Source organism: Orbicella faveolata, unplaced genomic scaffold (genome assembly GCF_042242905.1).
Source record: "Orbicella faveolata isolate gen_17 unplaced genomic scaffold, um_ofav_v1 contig_47, whole genome shotgun sequence".
In the NCBI taxonomy this organism is placed as follows: Eukaryota; Metazoa; Cnidaria; class Anthozoa; order Scleractinia; family Merulinidae; genus Orbicella; species Orbicella faveolata.
This window is the reverse complement of record NW_028301577.1, coordinates 16153356-16171934: the sequence shown is the minus strand read 5'-3', so window position 1 is coordinate 16171934 and position 18579 is coordinate 16153356. Positions and strand designations below refer to the sequence as shown.

Below are 18579 nucleotides of genomic sequence, written 5' to 3'. Positions count from 1 at the left end.
GAGAACGATCCTTTGACAACTTTTGGCGCGAAAGCTTGTAATCAACATGGCGGCATTCTCAGAGAAGAGAGTTGTGAAGAAACGATTTCACTTTTTACTATCGTCATTTACCACGGAGGAGAAAACGCAGTTATCTCAGTGGATTCAGGAGCTTGGTGGAACATACTATGAGTCGCCTGTAAGCTATACGAGTTGTAGACATTGATTTGCGATAATGCGACAAGGTGTTAGTGCGCGCGCTTGGATCGGATCGAACGACAACCAGAGTGGAGGAGACTTGAGTGATGAGAGTTTTCCCTACTCTCACAGGCTAGCATAAGTGCGCAGTGAACGAGCTGAACGCTGGATTTGATGTAAACTGACCATTTGCGGGAGAAAACGAGCAAAACCAATCTCTCGTCGACTCACCATGCATCGATCGACAAGAGAGCATCAGCTATAGCAGTGTGTGAGAGCTGTCCCCAAAATAACTCTCGTTATCTGTTGTGGTCCCTCGTTGTCGTTTAATCCGACTTTTGTATCAGTTATTTCCGATTTTCCAGCTGGATTTAAAATGAGTTTTGGGAATCAGAAATTTGAGTTTGAAAGCGTGCCCTCGCATGGGCAGGCATGGAAGGAGTGTGTCTATTGTTGGCTTAACAAACTTAAGCTTGCAACTCCAAGTGAGTGGCCAAGTGAGACGAAATTTTATTGTAGAGTAAAGGCAGTAGCATTAATACTCTGCTTGAAGTGGGGAACAAGATAGGGCATCCATGGGTCAAGGGAACTTTTATGGCCTTTGAAACATAAGCTTATGTTTTGCTGATCTGAACTCATCACATGTTCATTTTATATTATTATTTATACCATGCCATAGAAAATACAGCCAATCAGAATACAAGAAAGCTGTTGTATGCTTGACGGTATTGTACCCAAACTTCCCATCATGTGCTGCACTGATTGTGCTGGCCACTGCATTTTCAATGACATGGTATACTATAGTTGTGCAACACTTTATCATGGCATACACACTCGCCCAAAGGTTTGTGTGTATACCAAGAAAATAGAAGTTATCCTAGCTGCTTGAAAGCATTTCATAACCTAATCCAGAGTTGAATGAAACAGATTTTAAACTTATTCCACTTAAACTTCATGGCAAATGAAAATGAATGTTACAGTTTGATCTGTAATTTACGTTTTTTTAGTTTTCTTTTTGTTAAGATTATTATAAAAAGTCCAGGACAAATTGAACTAGTTAGAAGTCATCTTGATCTTCAATTCATTGTAAACTACAACTTATATTTATGTCTTTTTTTCAATTAGCATTTTGTAAGGAGCTGCACACATGTTGTCTGTGGAAAACCAAATCGAGGTGAAAAATTTCTTTGTGGCTGTGCATCAGGTAACGTGTATATGGAAAATGATGTGTGTAATGCATTATTTACATTATGATATCAATTCCCCCCCTCCCCCTATTAAATTTGCCAGTTCCCTTTTATACACCTGAGCGGAGAGAGAGTGTCTTGCCCAAGAACACAACACAATATCCCCAGCCAGGGCTGGAACCCGATCCCTTGATCCGTAGGCAAGTGCATTAGCCATAAGGCCACTGTGCCTTCACCATTAATAATGTGAGTCAAACTGCAAACTGCCTGTATGCATTTTATTTAGGCAAGTGGATTTTAAGGAAAGATTTCATAGAGGATAGTAGAGAAGCTGGAAAATGGTTAGATGAAGAGTTGTATGAGTGGAATGAGCAGTGCACAGCTGAAGGGATTTTGGTTGCTCATCTGCTGGCACCTCGCTGGAGGAGATTTCTGCAGCAAAACAAAGGACCTTTTGAGGGCTGGAAAGCATTGGTGGCTGTGGCAGATGCTAAAAAAAGAGCAGCGTACAAGAAGTACATGTACATTGCATTCTAGCTTATTACCACTTCATTGTCCCACCAAACATTGATCAGAATCTTCAAGTAATATATCAAATACAAGACACAATATTTTATCACATTTCTAAACGATAAGAAAAGAGTTGAAAATACAAAACTTTGAAGTGTTTTAAAATGTGATGAAACACTCATATGTTTTATTGATCCTTTTTTGGGGTTAAAGTGCTAAGGGCGAAGATAAGTTTCTATACCTTTATTTAATGTCCTGTTGGCAGGAAAAATTATAAACAACCATGTTATTAGTGCACCTAGAATGGTTGGGATTATTATAGAGTACAAAAAAGTACTGGTTTGGAGACAGTGTAAAACTTAGTAGACTGATTGTATAGTGTGCTCGTCTGTGTGAGTGTAATTCTGAAAAGTCACCCGCAACAGTTCACTCTGACCCCTGGACGATCACTCTACACAGACTACCAATACTCTTGGGTTCAAACCATTGACTAAGTTTCCCTTGTTGTTGTTGTTAGGTTGTTAGAAGTGGGTCATGCCACATTAGTGAGTGGAAAGCCCCCATACTCTGCCTGCCTTGCTTCCAAGCTCACACATGTTTTTGTGGAGAAAGCACTGGAAAAAGATGTGCAAGCTCTTCAGAGTGTGGGAGTCAAATGTCTGTCACCTGATTATATTCCAGAATTCATACTTCAGGTGAGACACAAATCTTTTGATGCATTAAGACCTGTCCTGTGAGTTCTGCTTTACTTTACTATAAATCTATTAGTGTTTTATCATGACAGCTGTTTCCTGATCGGCTAAGCTACCCACTATCTATCCTGTTGGAGATAGTGAGTAGCCTAGCAGTGTGCAGTTGTTAACAAACTGGCGGCCACTTCTTTGTGTTTTCGCATCGTCTGTGTAGAGGATTTAGATAAAGTTCTGAACGACTAGTAGATTTATTCTAAAACAATAAAGTTATTCACTTTCAGGTTCTATCAACTATCACATGATTAAACTCTTGAGCTCATAATCTAATAAAATTATTGTTAGATACAGTCTAACCTCCTGTAAGCGACCACCCAAAATGTCGAGCCTAGGTGGTTGCTTACAGGAGGTGATTACTTATGAGAGCTTAGACCATATTTGGTCAAAAGTTTGCCTCATTAGCATATGATAGCTGCAGAGACCCCATGTTTTAAAGGTTTTTTGTGTTAAAAGTCAATTTTGAGAAAAATCCGGTACTTGTCATTGAGAAATTTCCATCTCTGGTACTACCCAGGAATGTGATAATGTTACAACACCTTATTATCCCATTATCACTCTACTATCTGTCAAGTGGTCACTTAAGGGAGGTTAGAAACAAAAGAAAATTTCGAACTTTTAGTTCTAAAGGTTGTCATGGTCGCTTACGAGAAGTGGTCGCTTACAAGAGGTTCCAAATATAGTGACTTGACTTTTGGAATTTTAAGGTTAGAGCCCAAAGACTCACAAGGTTCTTATCAAGAACTCTGCCTACCCTGTCTTAATGTGCACTTTTTCCATTGCTAACTTTGCATTTTTTGTAATAAATCAATCTGGGTTAGTTAGAAGAGCTGAACCTCCTTGGGCCCAGTAGTTTGGGTCCTGACATGTGATGTTCTCCTGTTTGTTCACAAGGATCCCCCTCCTCCAGTTGCGGCATTTTTTATAACAGCCTACAGCTCACCAGTCAATAACCCAACGACTGAAAAACTTCGCAGAACCATCGGCAGGTCCAAGAATACTCCTGTTCTGGGCAGAACTATTCAGTGTGGAGTTGGAGAGGAAAATGGCAGCAGCAAATCAACTTCCAAATGGTCAAAGACATTCCCTTGTGTAGGAAAAGAAAATGACACCATGGCAAGCATCAACAAGTCAAAAACATCTCCCTGCATCGGCAAATTGAATGACCCTGTGTTGCTGTCTAACAAGTCAAAGACATTCTTTTGTACATGTACTGGAAAAGAAAAAAGTGCCCTTCTAACTGGCAAAAAGTCCAAGGCATCCTCTGAACCCTTATGTGCCTCAGAATCTCCAAACAAGAAACAGAAACTGGTATAAATGTTATATTCTTGTACAGTTATACACAAATTCATGCTCAAGTTGGTAGTAATTTTCAATCAAGTTATCAAGCAATTTATTTGTCTTAGAAATGAGTGCTGGAATTTCAGTCTTCCTATCCCAGGAAAAGTGGATACCCAAAGTTATTTAGCACAAAATACTGCTTACAGGCTGCAACAAAGTCAGCACCTTGCTCTTAATAAGTTGTTTAAAGTTCTCTCATAATTTCTTTGTACATTTAATATTCTTTAGGATGGCAAATTGGTGGGGTTAAGTGACTGTGTGGATAGGTGGAGAGCAGTATGCCGCTTAAATGGCTCAAATACAAACAAGGTAAGGTACTTTTCTGTGATTTGTACTAGACTTGTTTCCCACATGTACACCTTTTATTACCACTAGTCCTAAAGTCTTGTGATGGACTTTTTTTTTCATGCTCATTTTTAGGCATCCTTTGAAAATTTTTGTACTGAACGACTAATTATACACAAGCAGTGCTGACAGAAATCCTTTTTTAGTGTCTCTGGTTGTTTGTTCAGGTCTTTGTGGAACTTTTTGGCAGGATGAGCATCTGAAGAGGGATACTAAAGTATCTGCCGACTAACACAGTGCTAACAGAACTTACATTGCTGATTTGCTGTTATCACACGTTCAACCATGCATTTGACACTTTGCATACACTGTCTGTAAAATCCTATCAATGGCAGTAAGAAAAACCTTACAGATTAAACATATGCCAAAATCAAATTACTTTGTCCAGATACTGAAATTGACACCTTGTTTCTGCCAGTTTGGAAATATAGGTTATTGACCAAGCTTGTTAGGTCAAGATGGCTGGATATTGATCAAGTTCTTTTTTTTGGCATGTTTATGGACCGAGACAGAGTCAAGGTCCATAAACACGCAAGAAAGAACGAGGTCAATATCCAGCCATCTTGACCAATCAAGCTTGGTCAATAAAGGGTTTATCAGATGGAAAATACTGTTTTCTTTTGGGACACAGCCGGTAATCCCAATCGGTCAAGATAGCGCCATCTTGCCTGCTCGGGTAAGCAATCACAGTGCAGGATTCGGTTCATCTTTCCCGCTCCCGGAGCTAGACATATAATAAGGCAGTTAAAGGGTTAGTATGTGCATGTATGTTATTTCAATATAACATGTAAATGATTAATACTGCAGCAGGTGCGTGTCAGCAGTGAGTTTCCTGGGTACATTGTGGATTCAATTGAAGGCTATCTGGAAGCATCACACAAGTTCACAGTACTGGATGTTATTGGTTCTTTCATGACATCTGAGAGGTACCCTCCCCCATCTCTTCTGCACACAATTACACAAAACCTGCTGTGGGTAAGTGCAACAAGATATTTTATCGCCGCTTAATTGATCCCAATTTGTTTTAGTTTGAGCAATGTTATGCATTATTACTTCCCCGCAAAACGAGGCATCTGAGATTCCGTACGTCCAAAGCATTCCACTCTCACGTTCGGCTTCAGATACTCGCGTCGTGTTTCAGTGTGATCCAGCTCTCAAATACCCATTAACAATTTCTAAAATTTCAACCTTTTTGTTGGATTTCAATGCCTCCATCAATGGTAAAGGTCTTCACTGCAGATCTACCCACCGACTCTCAAAGTTACTTTCTTCAATCATCTTCAGTTTCACCCAGCCCATGTTAAAAGTTCCATTCCTTATTCTCAATTCTTTAGACTAAGACATTTGTGTAGCGACAATTCTGACTTCACCGAAAAGTCAGGGAAAATGAGCCAAATTTTCACCGTAGTTGTGGCTATCCTAAATCTGTTTTTAACTTGTGATATAGAACGCACTCAGCAAATGGATCAATTGCTGCTCGGATTGTTTGTATCCAAACATCGCACTATCATCGTGTCAAACTCAGTTGAGGATCTAAGTTTGACTTTTCGCACGGCTTTAACTCGACCTTTGGTCCAGATTTAGGAGCACGATAAGCTGAGACGCGCTGCCAGACTTTGGTGTGTAGTTGATCTACATGTATAGCCTGTTAATTTTTGGACAGTTTCATCAAGATAAACGCACTTCTACGCGCAACATCTAGAGGAGGATTCAAAGTTAGACACAAATACGACTGAATTAAGTTCGATAGAATAACCAGATGTTGACAGAGTTAAGTTGAACTGAATTACAATTAAGTGTGTGAATCAGCTGTCGACTTACCGTGAGTTGCGCTTAAGTTTGGCTTTACGCCGTCAGTTTGGAAATTTTTTGGATGTCGTTCCCTTTGGTAAACTCCACTTTCCTTTTCACGTTAGAATTCACATAATTAATGTAACAAAATCAAAAGTGAATAAATCATTGTACAATAATCAATGTTTGCAATTGCTCTTTGGCGTGGTCACTGCTGTCCTAAGTGACTGGGTTGTATTTTAGTAAGTTTTTGTTTGTTTGTTCGTTCGTTTATTTATTTATTGCATGGCTAACACAATCTGCGTATACCAAAATCAACATTTCGCCTCTGGGTTAAGAATAAAAGCACTGAATATAGCTAAGAAGCTCTGAAAATTTCGTAAAGGGGAAACGCTATTTTATGATTTTACACGTCAAAGTCTTTCAATATTTTCACGACTTGCTCATCAAGACAGCGCATTTCTGATCAAAACAGCGTTTGGTAAGTTTCGCTTTTTTAAAACGTTCACAGTATTTCACTCTTACCTTTGTTGTGTTACAGAAAACCCAGTCTCGTGCCCAGGCTCTCAAAGCGTTCCTGTTGCTTCAACGTCTGCTTGTACTGCATAAACCATCCGAGAACCCTTCTCTCTACCAGTCCACGCTCGGCTTCCACGCGAGTGTCGATGGGATATCACAAGGGGGAGGCAGTTGGGAATTCATAAAAACAATCTGCAGGTGAAGGTCTTAAACAAAAAAAAAATATATAAAACTGCAAATTCTCTTTTGTAATATTACGTTATGTTTTAGTTTCCCTTCATCCCTAGGACGATGTTGAATAGGTGATTTCTATGGCCTCATTAGACTGAAACAAACAAAGTCACTTTACGCTCATTAGGGTACTTGTTATTTAAACCAGAAATGTAACAGCTCTTATAAGTTGCTATTGTTTTATTATTGTAGCAGTTCTTATTGTTTTAGGGGTATTGTTTCCGTTGTTTGTTCTATTGTTCCCTGAAAGAGTATCGAGCCATTTTTGTGAGACCTTACGAGAGCTGCCACATGACCCATTTAAGCCTTATTGTGGCTTCAAACTTTAAGTAATAGAAAATGAGACGGAGGGTATTTATAACATAATTTTGGTTTGTGTGCGGCATTTCCAGGGAGGAGTCGCGATGGTGCTTGTAACTTCACGAGGACTGAACAATTTGAATTTCTCTTTGATTTTTAGTAACAGAGACGAGCACAGCCTGCTTCTTCTTCGGTTTGCGACCACCTTACTGGAGCAAGATTTCTACGAACGTACAAGCAGTTGGTATGTCACTTTGTACAGCCAAGGCTATGTCCCAGTCTGTCATAACTGGCATTCATATCTGAGTAATCGCAATTCATTCCTATCAGAACTAGACGGTAACAGGTCCCGAACCTATAAAAACCTGCCAACTTAGCCAAGTAACCATTGGGTTTCGTTTGCTTCTGACTGACATGTTGGACGAGTTTTTTGACCCAGCAGCAGAGCTCGACAAATGCAAAAATTTAAGAAAACAGACAGCGATCTTTACATCTTCATTAATTGGTGAACTATTTGAATCTTGTCTCTGTATAGTATCACGATTTTATGAAGCCCTCACACGAAATAATGCGAAAATAGTTCCATGGCAACCGTGGTAATTATTCACTCTTTTATCTTCGTTTAGCGTTTCAGTAACTCCCAGTGAAAAATTAAATTGCCTGAAAGATTCTCTTCTGTGGCGCATGTTTTGGCCGGGACCATCTTCAGTCTGCTTCAACACTCGACTGCGCGAGCTATTTGGGAATACTTGGAGCACAGCTTGTTTATCACGTGACCATCCATCTCAGGTGAGTGACAGATGCTCATCAATCGGAAAGAAAGCAAAGCCGACAGAGCGAGTTGTAAGTCTGTTTATGTATTGTAGGTATTGTAGGCTCATCCGTGAGTGGACATTCCGATACGAAATAGTATGTAATATCGTGGTCGAAAATACTTACACATGGTTTGAAAAAAAAAAACTGGAGCCAATATCTAGGAGCACGCCAAGATTAGCTCTATTCAGCGAGATTTTTCCCGCGCCGCGTCTGTAGATCATCGTATCAAAAACCACAAATCCTACATGGATGATAAGTAATCTGAATGTATGATTTGTGTCTGAAAATCAAAATGCTTAAAGAAAAAGAAAGATAATATATATTAAGAACTCGTAAATTATGGGTTTATTAACCTAGCGCGTTCAAGATTTATTACACGAATAAGTTATCGTGTATGCAGTATGCAGGACACCTATCATATTTGAACTCAGTTAAATGGCCTTGCTCTCCATGAGTTCTCGTAACTCAGTGGATAGAGCGCCCGCCCGGTGTTCGGGAGGTCATGGGTTCGATTCCTGTCGGGGACTCAGAATTTTTCTTTGTCCCACGCTCGTGTCATGTTGATTAATTCACCTTCACATTTCATTACCGAGCTTAAAATTTACCATCTTTATTAACTTATCACTACTCACGATGAATTCGATAGCGTTGATCCTAGCAGTATGCAGGACACCTATCATATTTGAACTCAGTTAAATGGCCTTGCTCTCCATGAGTTCTCGTAACTCAGTGGATAGAGCGCTCGCCCGGTTTTCGGGAGGTCATGGGTTCGATTCCTGTCGGGGACTCAGAATTTTTCTTTGTCCCACGCTCGAGTCATGTTGATTAATTCACCTTCACATTTCATTACCGAGCTTAAAATTTACCATCTTTACTAACTTATCACTACTCACGATGAATTCGATAGCGTTGATCCTAGCAGTATGCAGGACACCTATCATATTTGAACTCAGTTAAATGGCCTTGCTCTCCATGAGTTCTCGTAACTCAGTGGATAGAGCGCCCGCCCGGTGTTCGGGAGGTCATGGGTTCGATTCCTGTCGGGAACTCAGAATTTTTCTTTGTCCCACGCTCGTGTCATGTTGATTAATTCACCTTCACACGAATAAGTTAGTTCACAGGGTCGATAACTGAAATGAGCTAATCAGATTGCTCCATTGCCGGTCCAATATTCTCTCAGTATTGGACCAGGCACTGTCCGAATGATCCCGCAAGATCACTCTTGAAGATTTTTGGTTGTTTTATGGTTTACGTCTCTGATCCCTTTTCTTTTTCTTCCAACTCTCTTTCCCTTCTGGTTTGTTTAACATCAGACGCGAGTATTCTAAGAAATAACACAAAATGCGGTGATAAACATGACAATAAAACGGATTGTTGGAAAACAAAAAACTATATTACTTGACGTTTCGTATGTTTCAACTTACATCTTCAGAAATGACCGTTGAGAATAGAAGTAACAAGTTACTGCTGCTTACAATCCGCCCTCCTCAGATTATAAGCCCCCCACCCCTTACGAAGTTGTATAAGCCTAGGGATTGTAAACGACAATTTACGGTATCCAGCCACCTTGAACAAAAAAGCTTGGTCAATAAAGGATTTATTATATGGAATAAAAGTCTGCATACGAGCCAAGTGGCCCATCAGGCCGGAGCTTATCCCGGTTTCTGTAGCATGAAGCGACTAGGAGTATTTCTACTCCCCCCTGGATGGGATGCTAGTCCATCGCAGGGTTACCACCAGCATTAAGTTCGCCGGTACTCATTTATACGCCTGGGTGGCGGCTAGGGCTCGAACCCGGACCGCTCGATCCGGAGACGAGCGCACTAACCATGAGGCCACCGCGCCTCCCACATATGGAATAAAGAACACCATTTTCTTGCGGGACATAACTGTAGTTGAGGACAGCGCAGGGTAGCTGGAGGTTTCGCACCCTCATCGACTCAAATAGCGATCAAGTGCTTAAAATTTATCTTTCCCTTACCCGGCAAAAAAGAAAACATTGGGCATAATCAAACAAAATCATACGAAACAAGTTTATTTCGTCTTCTTTAATCCATTGAAGGTGAAGGCGAAATCGAAATAGAAAGTTTATAATGGGTTCAGGGGTGCGAACTCGGTGAGTGCGAAACAGGTAGCATCCCAGCGTAGGATTTGGTTCATCGTGTCCGCTCGCGGAATGGGTTATGCTTCACTGAGTTAATCGGCGAGAGTTCACAGTTCGCGCATTACATGGAAAATTTCGCAAGGCATAAAGATTGATGTTAGTGTTCCCCTGCTTAATAGACTTAACCTTGTCACATTTTTTTCGTTCAGATTTCTGCGTTGCAAACTCTTCAAAGTGTTGTTGCTATAGTAGCACAATGCTTTATTCTTTGTGACCTCGTTTCCATGAAGTGTAGTGAAAGAGATCTGGGTACCAGGTTGAGTGAACGCTCGCGAACTTTTGTGACCGAGCTGTTTCTGGCCTGTGGAGGGCTGCACGGAAGCGAGGTTACCCTGAAGCGGTTTCTGGAGACGTGCAGACCCACGTGGCTTCGAATGCATGTGACAGACAAGTTCCTGGGTAACTACATTGATCGTTTAGTGCCTCTGGAGAGACGTCATGTAAACACCAAGACACTGTCACTTGAGAAAATAGTAAGCTTTATTTTGTGAAATACTTAGTACGTTATCTATCTTAAGTGTCACCCTATGTACCACTATTAATGAAGAAATTACCACCGGCCAACTTGGAAATTTAAGTGTGCGCGCCTTCCATGAACAGTAACTTGTGTTCCCTCAGCTTGCCAAGTTATAATGAAGTTGAAGAGAACGCTCGTCTGCAGTGCCGTTATTCCCACCCGACGGTAATGTTACAAATAAAGTGTCGCTCTTTGTGTGTTGTTGTTAGTTATTCTATTTCTTTCCGGCCTAGAATTAAAGATTTCAAGAATTTTCTAACGCAAATTTTGATCGGGGACACAGTTTACCGGTGTAAAAAGTAAGTGGCAAATTGTTTTTACTTCTCAGGTTTCAAGCTATTTCTTTCTGTTGCCCGTGACCACCCCAACAAGTATCACTGAAGACACTTCTGTTAAACCTGCTGCGGTAAAAGGAACGCAGCGAAAAGGAACAACACCACTCCAAGCCATTGGGTGAGTACAATACATTGTGAACGAACCAACGACCGACCTTACCGAAGACCGACCGAAGGACCGATCTTACCGACGACCGACTGACCTTACTGACCGACACTTGTCACTCAAGTGAAGACCGCTGGGGGTAAGTTACTGACGTCAGTAACATTTAGACTGTTGGTAGTCTGTTTTCCTCTCGAAATCAGGCAGGGATTGAGGCGAAACGTTTCATCCATTTCAGACTAGAAGGGATTGGTACGAGACCCTTTTGCGTTCATATCGGTGGATAAACGCCCGTCTAACTAGATAAGATGGGCTGCCAACAGTTTATTAACATCGGCAGATTACCTAGTTACAGCTAATATTCTTCGCTTACTTTCTTGCGCTAATAATTACGTATTTGGTTGCTATGCCACGGTAAACAGACGTCAGAAAATCGATTTATTGCCTAGTTACAGTTGATGTTATTCTCTTATTTTCTCACGCAAGTAATGAAGTATTTGGTTGGTATGCTAAGGTTAAGTATAGGACGAAGCCTTAAGTAACGAGGACAGACGTCAGAAACATAGACTGATTACCTAGTTACAGTAAATGTTGTTTTTATTTCCTTGCACAACTAATTCCAAAACAGTAATTCTATGCGGTAAAAGGATGAAAACAAAAGACGTAGCTTGCGAAATGGGCAATGAAGAAAACATCAAAACAACTAACGAGCAGTTTGACCCTTAAGAAAAATTTGATCTAAAGAGAATTCCAGCAAAGAAGCTAGCGAGAAATCTAGAAAATGTATTTTCTGTTTGTGTTCAAACAAAATGCCGTAACACTGCAGCAGAAGGATAAAGAGCGGTATTTCTTTAAACTCAAAAGGCACTAAATATAAAATGTATAGAGGTATGTCCATTGTTTGGTAAATGATTCCGTGATTACAAGCAATGTTTCTCGATTCAGCTGAAGATAAACAATCCAATTGACGATTACTTTATTGCGCCAGTTTTTGCAGTTACGTCAGAAACGCGACGTTCTCGAAGTGAAAAAGATGACGTGTTTGTGTTTAAATAAAAATACATATATACCAAACTTCCGCAAACACATTTGACAGAGTTGCAATCCCTTGATTCAACTAACCAGAAAACATCAAAGTTCTACACAAAAATGAGTCGACAAGCCAAACCACTCTCGGTGAAGGAATCATGCGAAGTTTTCCAAAGGAGAAATAGACGCATTTTTGGTGAACGAACATTAGCTGAACAACAAGAACCACCGAAAGTTGCCTCTCAGTCGTTCGAGAAGGACTGTGAAAATCCTTTTCCCTTCAAGAATTCCAACACGCTTTTGAATCATTTGCCACCAGTTAACGAACAGCAAACCAGACAGTCGCGGTCTCGAAGCAAAATGGCCCGTGTCGCTCGTCCTCACCACATCAAACACACCGTTATCATTCGCCACGGAACTTCAGAGCGTCAGGTCTCACAGTTCCCACACATCCAAGGGCAACAACGAAAACCTCAACAAGCTAAGACGGTGACAGCCAAACCGCCCATAGCGCGTCAAAATGATGCCGAACAGAACGCTGAGAGGAGTAGAGGGCGGGCTGTGCTCAAAGGTGACACCATGATCTACAGGCCGTGCTTAGCACACACCTCGCTGGCAGTTCCCGGGACTAGCACAACCATACCACAGAACGAGACTAATGTAAGACACCTTCAACCAGAAACAGTGTTGGCACGACACGAACCAAGCGAGAGTAAACAGTGCACCGAAAAGCATCAAGGCACTATCAAACAGAAGCAGAAGGCCGGAGCACTTCCTACGTTGGCAGTTCCTGGAACAACACTAAGGAAAACCACACGGAAGAAGGGAACGAGTGGCAGACATTTGAAACCGCCATTGGCGTCCGCACAACAAAACCCAAGAGAGAACAAACAGAGCCTTGAAAATCATCAAAGCGCTACCAAACAACAGCAGAAGCAGAGAGCGAGAGGAGATCGAATAAAACCCACAGCTGGCAGACGAGTTGCAGACATGGATCAAGTGGTGCAGCATCGCCGTCAAGAGACCAGGGAGCTGGTACAGTGTTCTGTTCGAAGAACAGGATTGTGCACCGAGACAGACCCCGCTCAACAACACCTGACCTTCATCCGTGTTCTGAGGAAACGATTCTAATGGGACTAGCCCCAAAACAATGAGCATTAATTGTAAAAATTACTGAAATTAACAATTTGGTTTCATCTAATATGTTTGGGACTAGGCTGGCATGCAATAATTGTATCAAAAATTAATAATGCTAGTATTGTAAATTTGTTTAATTGTTGACCAGGGTAGTATTAGTGACGTGAAATGTCATATGATCAGTAACTTTCTCAAGTCCTTCTAGGCTGACATGTTTCTCATTCAAACTCGGCTTTCGCAGCTCGACCTGTGTACAAATCTATAAGATCAGCCATTTATCAAACATTTTGACATTTAAATACTGCCTTTGTCATTCTCTGAACAGTTACCGTGAATCTCAGTTTAGAAGTGCGTCCAGTGTAAAAGTGTTACCTGAAAGCGGATTCAGCTATATTTTGCTAATCGGAATTTTTTCTAGAAAGTCGCTATTAAAAGCACTGAAAACCATGTCGGGCTGGAGGGGCTGGGGGTAGTGCTAAGAGGCTGTACTAGATTTTGTAAATAATGAAATAAATTACTGAGTAAACACACAAGAATCGCAGTAATCGTTAACGTTTCAGGACTCTAAGAATTCTCCGAGGATTTTCTTGGTGATGTAGGGCTCCAGACTGGGCTGTCCAAAGTGCAAGAAAATCACGCAAATTACCCTTAAGTTCTTACTCGTTGAAGACACCCATTAGCCTAAAGTATGTTCCGAGAAAACAATTGGAAAAGTCTTCACGCTCCTTCTAATAGTGAACATGAATAAATATTTCTTTGTGAATAGTCATGGATAGTTGCATGATTCATTGTATGAACGTTCATTTAAGCGAAAAAATTCTCCTTTTGAATAATTTTGGCCTAGCGCAGTGGTTTGATCTTAATTTACTTCAAAGTAGCCAATCTCATGTCAAAACGTCATGTTGTAAGTACAGACAAGTAGCAGAGATACAAACCCAGTCGCAAACAGTCCTTCTCGGTTGTAGCTCCTCCTCAGCTCATCGAGTTTTCCGCGGACGGGTTTTGAGCGTCGCCAATATTTTTGTCGCTCCGCGCGCGGCTTTCGCAGGTCGCTTTGTGGACAAGAGTACAGTTTGGTCTGACAAAAGTTTGAAAGGAGTGGGTCACTTCCGAGTTGCCTTTTCCTCTGTGCCAAAACGAGTCTTCGCGCGAAACCATTCATATGGACACACATATATATATATTGTGTTCCGCCTATATGTTCATTTTCATGTAAATCAAACTCATTTTCATATGAAAGGTTTTGCATGAAGACTCGTGTTGAAACAGGCACATGGCTTATTCTGTCTAAACGAGGCTAGGAGCACATTTTAAGCAAATGACCTAATATTCATAACTAAAAATAACCTGTGGGAGTAAGACTTGTTATCCCGCACTCGGTAACTCTGTTAAGAGTATCAGTTTGTTATTGGTAGTCAATTTTGTTTGCAACCTGTTTTTAGGAACGTCAACCGACAAAGAAGACAGATCCATCGCCGAAATATGAAAGGTACACCATGCGCTTTTCCTTTTTGTAATGCTTTAAACCTTACGGTTACTCCATCACGAATGTCAGAAAACATGTCGCTTCCACTGTGCAGCCCAAATCTCAAGTAACTGAGCCGGCAGCGGCAGAAAAAATCAAGAACGATGCATTCAGAATTACAGTTTGGCTGCTTAATGTTACACGACTAGAAAAGTGAGAGGACAAGTAGATAATATCGGTCAATCAGTCTTTTATTGCTGGTCCAAAATATTCTTCGTATACTCGGGAGGTAGGAGTTTATTTGTTGGCCGAGCAAAATCCGTGTCTGAGAAAAATTGGGGTCACAGTCAGGTCCGAGTCCAAGTAAGTGTATGAGTCACGTTATAAATAACGTATCGTGTATAAGTATACATAACGTAACGAATATAACGTATCCCACATAACGGTACATTCATAATTATTCAAGAGCTAACCAGTTCCCAGTGAGTGCTGTTTTGGTCAACGGGAGTTATTGTTACTTAGATGGAAAGTATAGAATTACATTTGAGCAAGAGACCATGCTCATTTTCTCTTCATTTGAGATAATTTAAAGTGCTAGAAAATAACTCAGTTATTTCCCTCTGAGCGGTAGCCCTGGAAGGAAATAGGGCAAACACGAGGAAAAGAAAAAATCTTCGATCTCGGCGTAATTGGAACCCAGGACCTCCGGATTGACATTTGCCAATACAAAGTTGTGCCACGTAGTACTGGAGTAGAGATTTAATTTTGACTCTATTGCTGGAAATCCATCTGAGCGTTATATATCGGGCACTTGATTCGAGCTCGGATTTCACGCGGAAAAAAGGATTTAATGAAGGCCATGCAGGAAGAACTTCTCTGTGCGTACTGCCAAGACCCACAAGGCAATACGGTCCTCGTGCTTGGCTGACAAGATAAATATGTTGCACATTTTCCTTCACTTCATTAACATCTTCTGAAACAGTCAAATTTCTTCAACTAAGTACTTAAGTGTTTTAAACAGGTTATCTTTATTCCTTTACTGCTTTGTCGTGTTATTTCTCGCCAGGCGAAACCAATCTTCAATTAAGCTGCATCAAGAATGATGCTGTGAAGGTCAAACAGCTGTTAGCGTCAGGTGCCGACGCTAACATGAAGGACAATGCTGGATGGACCCCGCTGCATGAGGCTTGTAATCATGGCTACACAGGCTGTGTTCAGGAGTTACTGAAAGCAAGGCAGCTTGTCTATGAAATAAAACCTGGAGATGGTATGTGTTGCTAACACCTCAAAACCATTTATCTTCCAAAGAGTGTTCAATTTAAGTCACAAACGAAGATTTCATCTAGAGACTTACGCAACAGACTAATCTGGGAGTGAAGGCTTTAAAAGGATGCTGACCATGTGAAACCTTCGGACTCCGCAGTTGTGAATCGCATTAAATACCAGTATTGACTGTTCCTTACTCAGTGTTGCGGTTAAGCCTCAGCAGTCCTCTCCCCCACCCCACCCCACTAGCCCTTCATTTGATGACGTAGACGCACCTCATTTCTGAGTGATGATACTTTCTGTTCAATGCTGTTACAAGTCGTTCTCAGGCTTACCCAACACTGAAATCCGCGCGGGGAAGTGTCTTCACGAGGATTGGTGTTTCCCTATTGAGCTTCCACTCAACTGCTTATGAAATTTAACCTGCCAATAAAACGTCCGCTAAAACTCTCAATATGTTTGTTTAATTCAGATGACCGTGTATCAGGCTGAGCCTTGTTTAATATTGTTTTGTGATAATAGACACCACTCAGGTGCTGAACGTGCTGTCTGCTCCTCTGTGTGGAACAACTCCTTTACATGATGCAGTGGGCAACAATCATTATCAAGTAGTGGAGCTGCTGGTCAGAGCAGGAGGTTAGTTTTGATGCTCAGCTGCTTATATTCTTTTGGCCGTTTGTAGCCAGTGTAGCAGAGGGTCCCAATGGGGTAGTGGCTTTTACGGCTGACGGTTAAATCCCATTGAGACCCTCTAGTAAGAATTCCCGTGCGGAATTAAACGAAAAAGTTACCCAGATTTTGGGCGCGCGAAAATTAGTGCGAGAGTATAAAATATGTCGCCGCAATGTTAAATGCAGGAAACGTACGCGTTTTCGAAAGGAGAATGCTTGATACGCAGGCTATGCTGTCTGAAGAAACATAAGAAACCCACTGGTCTTGTGCTGAATGTTCGTTTTATCTGTGACAGGTTTACCTTTACTAGAAGCAGAAAACGATCGCGGAGAAAAACCGATCGATTTGGCAGAAAATAAAGAAACAAAAGAATTCCTACGGGCCATGGAATCACAGTTCAGAGAAAAGGGCAACGAAGTTACAGCCCTCCGCCCATCTGAGGAATCATACCAGGCTGTGTTAGGAAGAAAAGGGCGACACTCCACAAATCATGTTCCTGCTGAGAAATGCGAACAATATTTGTTGATCTTGTCACATTTGGTGCAGGCGTACCACCGTATGACAAGGGCGCGAGCTGACTTGGCTTCTGACGATTGTCTGTGGATTAACTTTAATGAACATTGCAATAATCTTGAAGCCCACGTGACCAGGATTGTTGCGGGAAGCCATCTCTCATCTCCAACTTGCATCCGAATCCAAGCCATGAGAATGTTGGCCGAGAGTTCTTAAGCTGGCCTGGTATCTTCACTGCATGTTCTTGAGCTGGCCTGGTAACTACATAGGCAACTTACCAATACTTGTGAGAGAGAAACCATGACGATCGCAAGAAAGTCACACATCTAGACCACCGGCCCAATCAACAGGTTGCCGCCATGATGGTTCAGATCGTAGAACTAATGCCTGCCAGATAAACCATGCCATTTCTGCAGGGGCAAACGACTACAAAAACATGGGTTTCAGTTTCTAAAATATAACACTTGAATAGAATTCGCTTTGATCTTTTGTGAAAACAACAAATTCAGAGTAGTCAGACAATAGAAACTCCAAAACTAATAATAAAAGGTCAAAAATAGCTTTCTATTGTCCGACAATCGGATGATGACTGTTAGTCTGCGCGGAATTGACGGAGTCCCGGTGTTTGTCATTGGTTTCATTAAGGGCCGGGCACCGGCCAAATTGACCGGCTGTGAGGGTGATTTTGGTTGCCTGGTTTGACCATGGAGAGGAAAGGTTTCCTTGTAAAGAAGTTCAATGGTTTGTCCCTGGTTGACAGCAGGGCTAATTTACATTGTCATGTGAAAACCATTGTGGCCGGGAGGGGTACTTTGCAGAACGCCGAGTACACTGTTTGGACTGTTTGCTTACGGTTAGTTTCACTCCTGTTCGCTTACAGTCACCTGTTTTTCGTTGTTGTTGTTGTTGGAAAGGACAGCATATTGTATTTCGTCCTTTCCAACAATTTAAAGCTAACCGCAAGCAAAACATGCGTGAAAACAGTGCATTCGGCTTTCTGCAAAATACCCCTGCAGCATTATGGCGGCTATTGGTAACCGTAAGGCCAAGAGAGTTTTAGTCTTCATTTTAAGTGGTACGGATACCTCTTCATCAAAACTAATTTCCCTTGGTCTTAAACCAGTCGCTCGTATTTACCATTTTATCATAGTTTTAGTTATTTACGTTTTTGTTCCAGTGTTGTGCATGTTCCGCTACGTGTACAACGTACATTCTTAGTAGTAGAATACAATCTTGAGAACATATTCTTAGAAGTGAAAGTGGTTGTTGAACCTTCCCTGAAAACGGAAAATCGAAATGAAACTGGTTGTGGAATAAACAATGTTTGACAACGGTGTTTTGATTCCTTGTGACCGAGTCGTCCCCAGTTGTCTTGATGCAGGAGAGCGTTCAGCGACTAGCTCACGCGTTCCTGT

General features: G+C 41.4%; 1 protein-coding gene across 1 annotated transcript; it reads left to right on the top strand.

Annotated features, from left to right (window-relative positions):
- Positions 1-46: 46 nt before the first annotated feature.
- On the top strand, positions 47-18495 carry LOC110040922 (SMC5-SMC6 complex localization factor protein 1-like). Its single transcript, XM_020746183.2, has 16 exons — positions 47-178; positions 1303-1381; positions 1651-1879; positions 2392-2569; positions 3515-3931; positions 4190-4270; positions 5114-5281; positions 6639-6814; positions 7308-7391; positions 7774-7936; positions 10277-10600; positions 10973-11097; positions 14691-14737; positions 15780-15980; positions 16502-16615; positions 16947-18495. The coding sequence occupies exons 1-16, from the start codon at positions 47-49 to the stop codon at positions 17378-17380; spliced, it is 2952 nt and encodes a 983-aa protein (XP_020601842.2). The 3' UTR covers positions 17381-18495.
- Positions 18496-18579: the final 84 nt, after the last annotated feature.